The sequence below is a fragment of the Ostrea edulis genome, chromosome 1 (genome assembly GCF_947568905.1).
Source record: "Ostrea edulis chromosome 1, xbOstEdul1.1, whole genome shotgun sequence".
NCBI classification, from domain to species: domain Eukaryota; kingdom Metazoa; phylum Mollusca; class Bivalvia; order Ostreida; family Ostreidae; genus Ostrea; species Ostrea edulis.
The window spans coordinates 19,715,861-19,729,846 of record NC_079164.1 but is presented as its reverse complement, the minus strand read 5'-3'; the positions used below and the strand labels follow the sequence as shown (position 1 = coordinate 19,729,846).

General features: G+C 36.5%; 1 protein-coding gene across 2 annotated transcripts in view; it reads left to right on the top strand.

Moving 5' to 3' along the window:
• The window catches only part of LOC125663609 (guanine nucleotide-binding protein G(o) subunit alpha), a 30,953-nt gene that overhangs the window by 9,223 nt on the left and 7,744 nt on the right, over nt 1-13,986 (top strand). For both annotated transcript variants that reach the window (XR_008799705.1, XM_048895888.2), the window contains exon 3: nt 4,077-4,218. Coding sequence is in view for 1 of the 2 variants with exons in the window: in XM_048895888.2 (XP_048751845.1) it covers nt 4,077-4,218 (142 nt within the window). In the remaining variant the exon portion in view is untranslated. The remainder of the gene's footprint in view (nt 1-4,076; nt 4,219-13,986) is intronic.

The following is a 13,986-nucleotide window of genomic DNA, read 5'->3' as shown; positions in this document are numbered from 1 at the left end:
TGATAGTTTAATTGGCGGTATTAATTTAAACGTGGAATTTCTTCTGATACCGCAGTTTTGTTTCGCATTCTCTCATGCATCAACATGGTATAAACTGCATTACGTTTATTGGATGTTATCTGCTGACAGGAAGATGCACGTTTCACAACACACACACATTTTCTTTAACCGGAAGTCCATTTTCAAAATTACGAGCTTTGCGGTATTCTTTGGTGGAGAAAAAATTACGGACGAAAATTCGAGAAAACTTGTAAATAGCGAGCCAACCTTGTGGAACCTGTTTCTCCGCCTTTAGGACATTGTCAGTCACGTGTGAGCTGTGCGGAAGTGATACATGTATAAATCAATAAACAGAAAAGTGTTATTACATTCAAAATAACACAATTTAATTAATGACGTTGGTATACAATAAATAAATATTTATATTGTCTAAACATGTTGTGTAAGCATGATAGTCCGTGAAACGTAACAAATACCCGAATAGACAGGAAACCGCTCCAGGACACGGAGGACTCGAACGGGCCAAGGATACCGATATTACAAGTTACATACTTATGATATTCGGGCTGAAATCTCATAACAAGGAACCATCACGACATTAAGCACTGTAAGAGTGTGACGCATGTCTTTTTATATGTAGTTTCCTGATGTTGTTATGATATGGATAAAATCATATCTGTGACGTAAAATTCCAAGAGGCATATTCAATCACCACTAATGTTCCTCTTTAAAACAAGATCAGCCACTACATTTCCCCCCACTGAGTATGTTTTGTTTGTGTGTGTGTAAATATATATATATATATATATATATATATATATATATATATATATATATATATATATATGATTTATATTCAACAAGTTGTGTTTTCTATCCCCGAGCCTTGGCGAGAAGATAGAAAACTCACAACGAGCTGGATATAAATCAAATCAAACCATACGGGGGGGGGGGTATTTTTATCACACGTGAACACCACCCCTCCCCCGGTTATTCATTTACATTACTGTATTGTTGGACAGTTTGCTTTCTGACATTTTGTAAACAAACTACGTAAAATTGATGTTTGTTTGTGACGTCACAAACAGCGTAGGAAAACATGGTGTAATAATTGTAATTTATGTAATGGGTGATATCCACTGGATAAAAGGGTAAACATGTGATAAATTGTGTTATGCAACGCTGTTGTGTGGGCATCAGCAAAATCAAGCCCTGATTTATGAAAATCTTCATTGCACCACAAATACGTTGGACTTTTAATGTACCTTCTTCATCGTTCAAATCAACATATGTTTAAGTTCTTCATGGTGGTAAATATCGCTTACAATTCAGGGCCAGTACGTACAACAGGCTTTAATGTGATGTGATTGTGGACTTCGAGTCATGGGTCGAGAGTTCCGTATGGTAACAAGTACATTATACACCGAGATGCAATCATATACACAAAATGCGTTTTATGGGAACAGAGTTGAAACTTTACATGTTATCAATATCAAGGCAAGGACGGCGTAGTACACACACATCTCCCCCCATCGGGAAGCGCCGCTTTTCCATTAGAGTGCAGGACTAAAAGGTCAACACCCACGGACGGACATAGTCTCTGCTGATAGTAGACAGGATTTATGGTAGTTAAATCCAGTGTCATCGTAATCACTGTAGGAATGATTCTGACTTTAATAATCCAAACTAGAACTAATTTCATATTTTGACATTTTCGTTTAAATTTTAGCTTACTCGTTATTTAAAACGAAACAAAAGAAACTCCTACCATGAACTCGGTGCATACATGTTTTAGAAAGACAAATATTGTCTAGGAATAAAAAATGGTTGGATATAATCATAACTAAATAACCATAACTCAAAAGGTTACTGCATCTATAATGTTTAGTGTTAGAGAAAGCTATATCAAAGGTCAAGGTCATCGCAAGGAGATTTAGTCTTTCATGCTAGATACATGTAAAAACCAGATAAATTCTGGAGAAACATTGGTTTACAGGATTATATTTTACAAATAACGGTTACTTTTAGAGAATACTGTACATCCCTTGTGTTTTGTTTTTTAGGTGGGCTTTTTTGTTTTTTTTGGTCCCTTGTGTTATTGACTTTCTGTGACCTCGAGATATGAAAATCGGAATATGTTCGGTCCGTCTACCGCAATTTTCACCTGATTATAATTTGCTAAATTGAAAGGTCAAGGCTAAAAATATCTTTACTGTTATAGGTGCGGCGTACGATTCTGTTTTGACTTGATTGCGATGTAGTTTTACAAACACTTTGTTTTAATGGCTCGATTATTTTTTCCTGTAGATTAATGAAAATAGGTCTGCAGACATCAAATTTCACGGGGAGGGGTTTAGAAAACTCTCCAGAGTGTCATTTATAATTGTTTTCGTTGAAGTCTAACTTCGTATAGAACAGTGCTACTGTCTAAGGTGGGTCCCCACAATATATATATCAACTTCAGTGGATCGATCCGTTACACATTCAACAAGGCTTTATCAGCTGCGCCACGGAGCTCCATCGATTGATCTCACAGATTTGCCCCTTTGCTTTGATTTCTTTACTGCAACAACACAAGTTTGAAGGAGTGCATGTCAAAACGCGTCACCCCATTTTCAAGAATGGTTCATACCCTGGTAGAATGTTTCCGTGATTTTTCGTTTTGAAAATTACCACATATGTTATGAACATTTGGTCCCTTTACAAAATCTGGACGTTGTAGCCATCATGCTGCAGTTACACAAAAGCAAGTGACATATAATTGATTTTAGGTTTATTACCTATTTGTCAAAAGTGTAGTACACATATTATCTTTGCATGATAGCAGTCCACAATCTGTGAAAATAGTAAAGTACGAGTGCATATTATCTATTTATCACATTAGACTTATTTTTCCGCATGAAATCATAGCGTCGACAATTTATAACTTCGTTGTGATAATGGACAACATTTTTGCAATGGATTTGTTATTAATAAAACAAGTTTAACGACATCTGTGTAATCTATTAAATACATATGTCTCCAATGATCGTTCATATTACACTGCTTTATTATTTAATTTTTGTTTTATAAGCATGCTGAATAATCTGCATCAGCAACAATGTACATTTCATTTGCATTGTGTTTTCTGAGTGTTTTTTCCCTGGCATTTACTGAATGTAATGCCCCGCGCTATCTCCAGAACGTCAAAATGTGTCGTGAAGCACAAGATGATGATTCATAATGGCACACACATAAGTAATTCATAACTTTTAGATGAAAACGAGAACACAATAACTCGTCGATCGAAAATGCAACTACTCCTGCTCCTGCAAAAATATCGCAACCACACACCCTCGATGCGTAGACTTGTATTTAAACGAAGCAGAACTGTGCTGGTCTATCGATCTCAAGGCATGGAGTCGGCCTCAATCAATATTTCCTCGCAAACATTATAATGCTAACACCGGTCTCCAATCGGGCTGTCTAAACAGAAGCTAAATAGGGCTGATGCAGGTCCCCAGCGAATACAAATGAACATCTTATTAGGTTGTTTATTTTTAACCACTTTCTGTGGCCTTTTTCTTCTGAAGAGGAACAGGATTCGTGCGCCTTCACGTCATGTTTATCTTGTTTACAATTCAAAATGAAAATCCTTACTGAAAGAAAAGATGTTGTAGTTTAACGTGCTTCCATTGAAAGTTCATCAATAATCTTCCATCTGGAAGTAAAAAACAAAATACATTACGTTGCCAAGGGATGCCGAGTAGTGCCATCCGTATTAAGGAAATGTTTATAACCTGGTTTTGCTTTGAATTATGTAGATTGATTTAGAAACATATCAAATTCTCATACGGTTATTTCAGTAAGATTAGTTTGACTCATTATAAGTACATTGCAGTTGTATACATATTGTGAACACAACCCTTGTCGGTGTGATTGGAATCTGAAATTAGTGAAAAATAAAACCACAAAAAAAACCCTATTTTTTAAAGAAACAAAACAATAAATTAAACCACTTATAACTACAACAACCAACAATTTAAAAGATTAGTAGTCGTCTGTTCTAATTGTTTTTCTTTCATTAATTTTCACAGAATTATCCACGAAGGAGGGTTTACCACTGAAGACAACAAACAGTATAAACCTGTGGTGTATAGCAATACTATACAGTCTCTGGTGGCTATCATCCGGGCCATGGGGGCGCTACATATCCACTTCGCTGATTCTGAAAGAGAGGTAACGAATGCAGGCAACATTTAACTTTGACGGGACTCTTGTAACATGTAGCATGCGTTAAAATTGCGATTCGGGGTAAAAGCACTGATAAAAAAAAAAAGAACTTCGTGTATTCAAATGCTTTGTTAGGAAGCTTTTAGTAACCACACTCTGATGTATATTTCTGACATAGTCGTTCCTCCCGAACTTAGGAAGAAAATGTCAACAACACCATGATCTACATCACATGACTACTCTGTGTTACCACACAATAACATTACTCCTTTGTTACCACACAATAACATGACTACTGTTACCACACAATAACATGACTACTCTGTTACCACACAATAACATGACTACTCTGTTACCACACAATAACACGACTACTCTGTTACCACACAATAACATGACTACTCTGTGTTACTACACAATAACATGACTACTCTGTTACCACACAATAACATGACTACTCTGTTACCACACAATAACACGACTACTCTGTTACCACACAATAACATGACTACTCTGTTACCACACAATAACATGACTACTCTGTTACCACACAATAACATGACTACTGTTACCACACAATAACACGACTACTCTGTTACCACACAATAACATGACTACTCTGTTACCACACAATAACATGACTACTCTGTTACCACACAATAACATGACTACTGTTACCACACAATAACACGACTACTCTGTTACCACACAATAACATGACTACTGTTACCACACAATAACACGACTACTCTGTTACCACACAATAACATGACTACTCTGTTACCACACAATAACATGACTACTCTGTTACCACACAATAACATGACTACTCTGTTACCACACAATAACATGACTACTCTGTTACCACACAATAACATGACTACTCTGTTACCACACAATAACATGACTACTGTTACCACACAATAACACGACTACTCTGTTACCACACAATAACATGACTACTCTGTTACCACACAATAACATGACTACTCTGTTACCACACAATAACACGACTACTCTGTTACCACACAATAACACATCTACTCTGTTACCACACAATAACATGACTACTCTGTTACCACACAATAACATGACTACTCTGTTACCACACAATAACACGACTACTCTGTTACCACACAATAACACATCTACTCTGTTACCACACAATAACATGACTACTCTGTTACCACACAATAACACATCTACTCTGTTACCACACAATAACATGACTACTCTGTTACCACACAATAACACGACTACTCTGTTACCACACAATAACACATCTACTCTGTTACCACACAATAACATGACTACTCTGTTACCACACAATAACACGACTACTCTGTTACCACACAATAACATGACTACTCTGTTACCACACAATAACACGACTACTCTGTTACCACACAATAACACATCTACTCTGTTACCACACAATAACATGACTACTCTGTTACCACACAATAACACGACTACTCTGTTACCACACAATAACACATCTACTCTGTTACCACACAATAACATGACTACTCTGTTACCACACAATAACACGACTACTCTGTTACCACACAATAACACATCTACTCTGTTACCACACAATAACATGACTACTCTGTTACCACACAATAACACGACTACTCTGTTACCACACAATAACACATCTACTCTGTTACCACACAATAACATGACTACTCTGTTACCACACAATAACACGACTACTCTGTTACCACACAATAACACGACTACTCTGTTACCACACAATAACATGACTACTCTGTTACCACACAATAACACGACTACTCTGTTACCACACAACAACACGACTACTCTGTTACCACACAATAACATGACTACTGTTACCACACAATAACACATTTACTCTGTTACCACACAATAACACATCTACTCTGTTACCACACAATAACACATCTACTCTGTTACCACACAATAACACATCTACTCTGTTACCACACAATAACATGACTACTCTGTTACCACACAATAACACGACTACTCTGTTACCACACAATAACACATCTACTCTGTTACCACACAATAACATGACTACTCTGTTACCACACAATAACATGACTACTCTGTTACCACACAATAACACGACTACTCTGTTACCACACAATAACACATCTACTCTGTTACCACACAATAACACATCTACTCTGTTACCACACAATAACATGACTACTCTGTTACCACACAATAACACATCTACTCTGTTACCACACAATAACACATCTACTCTGTTACCACACAATAACATGACTACTCTGTTACCACACAATAACACGACTACTCTGTTACCACACAATAACACATCTACTCTGTTACCACACAATAACATGACTACTCTGTTACCACACAATAACATGACTACTCTGTTACCACACAATAACACATCTACTCTGTTACCACACAATAACATGACTACTCTGTTACCACACAATAACATGACTACTCTGTTACCACACAATAACACATCTACTCTGTTACCACACAATAACTTGACTACTCTGTTACCACACAATAACTTGACTACTCTGTTACCACACAATAACATGACTACTCTGTTACCACACAATAACACGACTACTCTGTTACCACACAATAACATGACTACTCTGTTACCACACAATAACACATCTACTCTGTTACCACACAATAACATGACTACTCTGTTACCACACAATAACATGACTACTCTGTTACCACACAATAACACGACTACTCTGTTACCACACAATAACTTGAAGTGACAACACGGCCGACTAGCACCCATAGGGACTATATCTACGCTATTTACAATTAGTTAAATTTGAACTGTTTAAACCCAGTTCAGATTGTAAATTTTGTTAATAAGTTGATACTTGTGATATTTATCGAAAATCGATTCAAGAATTGGACTATTATTTTTTTCAGCATTGCACATTCTTTTCTTTTACGTTATGATATTATATTCTGCTTTCCACGGCTGTTCCGTTAATCGCTGCTTAACCAAAGAATTAGGCGGGAGATTTGAGATATATATGAAAAATGCACATTATAAAAGGTTTTTATAATGTAAATATAAGCCATTAATTATCATATTTTGAAAGATGTAGCCTCATAACTGCAATGGTATGTGCAAACAAATTTTCATAATGTGTGTTGGCGCGTTATTCAATTTGTATGCACACGGTGTCCCCACGTCACAATTTTTGTGATGAAAATTTATCGCTTATTTTTAATCGTAAGTATCGGGATCGATATTTCACCGGAAGTTGGAATCGGCAATCGGAACTCCTAAAATGACGTGGTGGGGTCACAATAGGGTAGTTTAATGATCATGCACCACCCCTCCCCTTTCAACTTTTTTTTCTGATCTGGGATCTACACACTTCTTTAGCTCACCAGAGCCAAAGGCTCAAGTGAGCTTTTCTGATGAAAATTTGTCCGTTGACTGTCGTCGTCGGGGGCGTCGTCGTAAACTTTTCACATTTTCGACTTCTTCTCAAGAACCACTAGGCCAATTTCAACCAAACTTGCCACAAAGCAACCTTGGGTGAAGGGCTTTCAAGTTTGTTCAAATGAAGGGCCATGTCCCTTTCAAAAGGGAGATAATCGCAAAAATAGGGTGGGGTCATTTAAAAATCTTCCACTCAATAACCACTGGGCCAGAAAAGCTGAAAGTTACATGAAAGCTTCCTGACATAGTGCAGATTCAAGTTTGTTCAAATCATGGCCCCCGGGGGTTGGATGGGGCCACAATAGGGGATCAAAGTTTTACATCCTAATATATAAGATACATCTTTAAAAATCTTCTTCTTAAGAACCACTGAGCCAGAAAAGCTGAGATTTACATGAAAGCTTCTTGACATAATGCAGATTCAAGTTTGTTCAAATCACGGCCCCCGGCGGTATGATGGGGCCACAATAGGGGATCAAAGTTTTGCATACAAATATATAGGGAAAATCTTTGAATATGAGCCAATGTGACTCAGGAGAGCGATGTGGCCCTTGGGCCTCTTGTTGTACTTATGATATGTAAATACACATTAAAGATCATCTGAAAATGTACCGTCTCTGTTACACATTAGTAAAAGTCACATATTCAGCGATGGTAAGAAGATATAAAATCACTGATAACGAGATTTTTGCTAATGGACCTATATATACGTAGCAGAGAAGAAAGTAACATTTTTCGATAATCTTTAGTGTATATTTACAAAACAAAAGTAAAAAGAAAATAAATCTGTTAATCCCAGATCAGAAAAAATAAGGCATGTGAGTGGGGATGGGGTGTGCATTATCCATGCCCCAAGGCCTGTGGTTTAACATGGATTTATTCTAATAAATTGTACGTATAATTTAAATCCATTTTCACATAGTGCAAATACTAGCCAGTTTATCTGAAATTTTATCACACCTTTCGAATATATCAAATACAGTAAGGGTCTTGCATGCACGGTTTCGATTTAATATGACATTTGAAGAAATTTGTGTCAAAAGAGCAAAAAGGGAGGGAGAGGGGGCTCTGGCTCCAAGTGGGCCCAGGCGAGAGTTCAGGTATATATGCTGACAAAAACAATTATATAACAATTGAGTGAGGATTATCTACATAACAATTGATAAAATTCTGACGGCTGATTAATGTAAGACACTGGGGAGAGACTCTTACTTATTCATATTGCAAATGAAAGTGGAAACCACTGTGTTAGGTATTCTCGCACGTAAAATTGTGATTTAGGGCAAACTATTTATTTTCATTAAGTATAACAGCCAAAAGACACAAAATATCATTAGTTAGTTGACTTTGAAAAAAAAAAACATTCCCCGAACTTTTGATTGGGCTCTATATTGCGCATGCTACATCCGTAAAAAAAAAAAAAAAAAAAACCACCAACAAACAAGCGATAAAGTTAAAGAGTTAAGAAAATCAAGCTCATTTGAGTGTTTTAATACCTCAGCAAAAATTTTACTAGAAAACATTGACCATGATTGACGGGCGGACGCGCCGAATACAACATAGGTCGGACAAATTGTAAAATAGAAATACTTCTTAGAAAAGGTATCAATATTTCTCTCGATACCCTTCAAGGTGAATAGGGCGTGGTCGTCTGATTTCTAGAATGGAGATTTTCATTCGAAAATTATTCTTCGGTTGTTTCCCGTAATAGTGAAATGGTTAACCAGATCATTTGCCTGCTGCACACACATACCGGTTCCCTTTTCATTATTTAGCAGATCTGAAATATAATCACGTTTTCCTCGTGCCCCATAGATTTCCCAATGATCGCAGTAGCGAGATAAATATGAAATACACATGCACTTTCATTATTATAAAACATGCTGAGTCATAGTTAATAAGATTATTTTGTTCTAAGATACTGCTGAACAGCAGAATCGAAACATTGATGTGTTGAAAGAGAAAATTATAACTGATTTATTTTGAAATAAATGTTGTTTAATGCATCATTAATCAATTTTGATATATATGATTTTCTTCTATATTCATGAAATTCTGAAATAACAGTCAAAATGCATGAGGCGTAAAAAGCCCTGCACCGTAACATTGTTGTTTGCTACATACTGCTGGAAATTTCTTACGTAAATTTATTGATATACAAATCAATGAACAGCCAGGCATACTTGGCACACTTAAGAGTGCGCGGGAGATGACAATTGGTTACTATAGTAACAAGAAATCATTCATTACGGTCGGCCTCATATACATGTACAGGTAGGAACTGCCATGAGCATGCGCGTACATCGGGGACCGGGCGCGGACGATATCGGCACACAAATGGACACCAAAAATTTGGTCGTTGGCATGACATTCACAGAAATTATTTCTGTATTGAAATTATTCTCCAGAACCTCACGGGTATGAATTGTAATTGATATGCAAGCATCGTTTGATTCAGTTTACATTTATAGGGCTAGGCCTGGTTAACTAGATTGGAATTCAACAAGTTCAAGTTCCAACAAACTGCATCTTGAGGAACTTTATTATGCCCACATCTATCGTGACGCGGAATCTGCGTGTTTAAGGTAATGTCCGAAAGACCCGTGACTTTTACTTCTGATACCGGGCGCTTGGCGAAGGAACAGGCACTAATGTTAAACGTCGGAGGTTTCACGTGGCGACAGGATCAAGAATCAAACCCAGGATATCCTATAGCTGCGAAGCGAGCGCCCTGGCCACCAGGCTACCGCGACCGGCCCATAACCTTCGGGTTAAAGTAGGTTTAATAGCTTACATGGAATACGTGGATTGTTTTTAAAAAGAAATACAAAACTATAAAAATGAATGCAAATATAGCATATTGTGCTGACAGAAGTTTATACAAGATGTTACATATCTAGCATGCAGTCAAGAAGGGGACTAAAGCTTTCCTCTTCGTCTGACCGTCATTTTGTCCCACTTGTTTTTCAGCACTTGTTTTCATAATGACTTTGATGCGACTAACGAGCGCATTGCCCAACGAGCGGCTTATTCTATACATTTGAAAAATATGACGTTTGATTTGTACTTTCGGTCTTCATTTTTGCTCCTCCCAGGCTCAAGGCCATGTTTGATGTGTTTGAATATCGACCTTAATCTCTGCATCTCCTAGGGTCAAAGTCATATGTTTAATTTGACCTTGACCTTTGCGTCTCCCAGGGTCAAGGTCATTCCTACTTGATGTTTACTTTGATGTGATGATTTGGGGCTTGCCATTTGTGTGAGGCAGCTCACTATTTGAATTCGATTTGTTTGATACTTTTAACAGCCGTGCCCCTTATCGCCATGTTTTCATATAGAAAGCTGAGATGTATTATATGGTTTACCATTGTATGTTTACAGATCATATTTACATTTCGTCACAGTTTAATGATTTTTACGAGGCTTTGTGCCGAATATAGTTTTTCTTGCTTTTTCTTCTACATTCTTTAACTTAGGAAGCTAAAATTTGGTGTACGATTTTGTTAATATGTATATATGTTTACAGACCAAGGTTAGGTTTCTTTGACAGTGAATGTATTTTTACGAGATTTATGAAACATTGTGCCAAATGTAGTTTTCCGGACTTTTCTTTACAAAACCTTAACCTAGGAATCTGAAATATTGAATGATTAGATGCACGTTCCCTACATTTGAATTATTCTAACAAAAAAATGGTAAAACTAAGTCTTGTGGTTGATTGAATTCATTCTCTGTTTTTTTTTCATTGTGTGACATACATACATACATGTACCACTTTAAAATAGAGTACGTCTCATTCGCCACATCTATTTACAAGACATCGAAAGTGTAAAGTTTCCTGTTATTAAAGAATGATATCCACCCACTCGTCTTAAAATATCTGATTATAAATTTTTCTACTTTTTATTGTTCGAATAGCAAATTAGCAGTGTCCGTTTCCTTGTTATTGATAACAAATCTTGATTAAGTTGTTAATTCAGATTTGACTATTTCCCTGTATGTTTGTGGACTTGACAACCCATCAGGTTGATAGAATTATCAGTGCCATATCAATTCTGATGAGTGTTTTGTTTATGGGAAAAGAACACTCCTAGATGTACTAATGTCATGCGTAATAATATAAAGAGTCAGACATATTGTAGTACCATTGCGTACGATTGAGTGCGCTAGTCTTTGACACTGGTTATCTGTTGTATACTTTCCACTGGAATAATTTTCTGACATATTTTTTTAAAGCTTAAATGAGCCATTCTGATCACCCGTCGTCTGTCTGTCTGTAAATTTTTCACATTTTCATCTTCTTCTCCAGAATGGCAGAGCCAATTTCAATCAAACTTGGTACACATTATTCATGGGTGAAGGGGATTCAAGTTTGTTCAAAACTTAGTGTACATCAGTCATGGGTGAAGGGGATTCAAGTTTGTTCAAATGAAGGACCATGGGGAGATAATCACTAAAATGCAAAAATAGGATGGGGTCATTTAAAAATCTTCTTCTCAAGAACCACTAAGTCATAAGAGATGAAATTTACATGAAAGCTTCCTGACATAGTGCAGATTCCAGTTTTAAAACATCACGACACCCGGGGGTAGGGTGGGGCCGCAATAGGGGATCAAAGTTTTACATGCGAAGATATAGGGAAACTCTTCAGCTCAAGAACCACTGGGCCAGAAAAGTTTATATTATTTATACGAATGCTTCCTGACATAGATTAGATCCAAGTTTTTGCAATTCATGGTCCCCGGGGGTAGGGTGTGGTCACCCCACAAGGGGGGATTAAAGTGTTATATGCTGATACAGGAAACATCTTTAAGAATGTCTCTTGAACTATTTAAGCTTGGTAGGGCTTTCATATTTTGTATATAGGTTCTTTATGACAATACCTTATTATTTTGTGAATCTTGCCATTGTGACCTTGACCTGGAAGTTTGACATACTTTAAATAAAAATCTTACCTATTTAATATCTCCTGAACTGTAAAAGATAGAACTGCCATATGCTGCATATAGATGTCTTATGGCAGGGTCATCATATCATGATCTATGACCTTGGTCTTATCCAGAACAGCATGACCATGTTAGTCATCTCTGTGTCGTGTGAGTTCACTTTCAGTTATTTTGTGATCCTTTGGGGCTAGGTTGGGACCACAATATGGGGTCAAAATTGTTCATGGGAAAAAAGATTGATAAAAACAATCTTTTAATATCACAGTAGCTGAACATGGCAGGGCCAAGGTGACTTAGGTGAGCGATGTGACCCATGGGCCTCTTGTTTTGATAAGAATCTGGGGAAATACAATATGTACATCATACGGATGAATTATTTTATTTACATATGTAACGGTAATATAAAACAAGTAGGCATACTCCGCCTTTCCTTTCTGACACATTTTTATTTTTATAAATAAAATCTGCAACATCACAGCTTTTAAAGTAAGGCTTTCATATTTTGCAGCTTAAAAATAAAAATATATCAGACGGGATAGGATTCTTACTTTTCGTTTACGATTTAAACAATTTGATATCTATTAATGCATTAAAAAGGTCCATTTATCCTGGCGGGGCATCCCCTTTGAATATGGAATATTGTTAAATTATAGCATTCCTGCAAGTTCTATCTGTTGAATTCAGAACAGACAGAATTCTGTAAAGTCCATTTCAGTGACCTTGACCTTTTACATTTTTGAAAAGCAGATATACCAAAAATCTTATTGTATCCTTACACGTTTTTTTTTTTTAAATTCAATACAAAATACACAACAAAAACTACTTTACAAGGAAATTAAGACTATCCCTCTGGACAATGTCCTCGGATGTTTACTTGTTTCCTCGAAACCAACATGAACCCAGGTCTTTCAAACATTGATACAACTTGTATATTAAATGTGCTTAAATCTTATACACGGAAGATTTCTAATTTCCCTTTCATTGATTGATCTTTAAAGTAAGATCTGTTTGCAGAGTGACATTTCTGATAGTTTGACGAAAATTGGATACGAATTGTAGATTTAATCTTCTCAACAATAAAGGGGCCTATGTACAATAACAGCCTTCCTGGGCCTCGTAAAACTCAGAATGTTAAAGCTTTAGAGAAACATTAAATCTGTTTTTGTTTCATAAAAGATATCATGTCTAATGTAATTTCGTATAATTTGTCAATGATATTCACCGTCAAGTATACTTTTTACTTAAATTCAGGTAAAATTATATTTTGTGTGAACGTTTTACAGAAGAGAGCATGTAGAACAACGATGTTGTAGCAAAGTATTGAAAATGGCGGCAAAACGTCATGTTTTTAATGTCATAAGTTTGGGT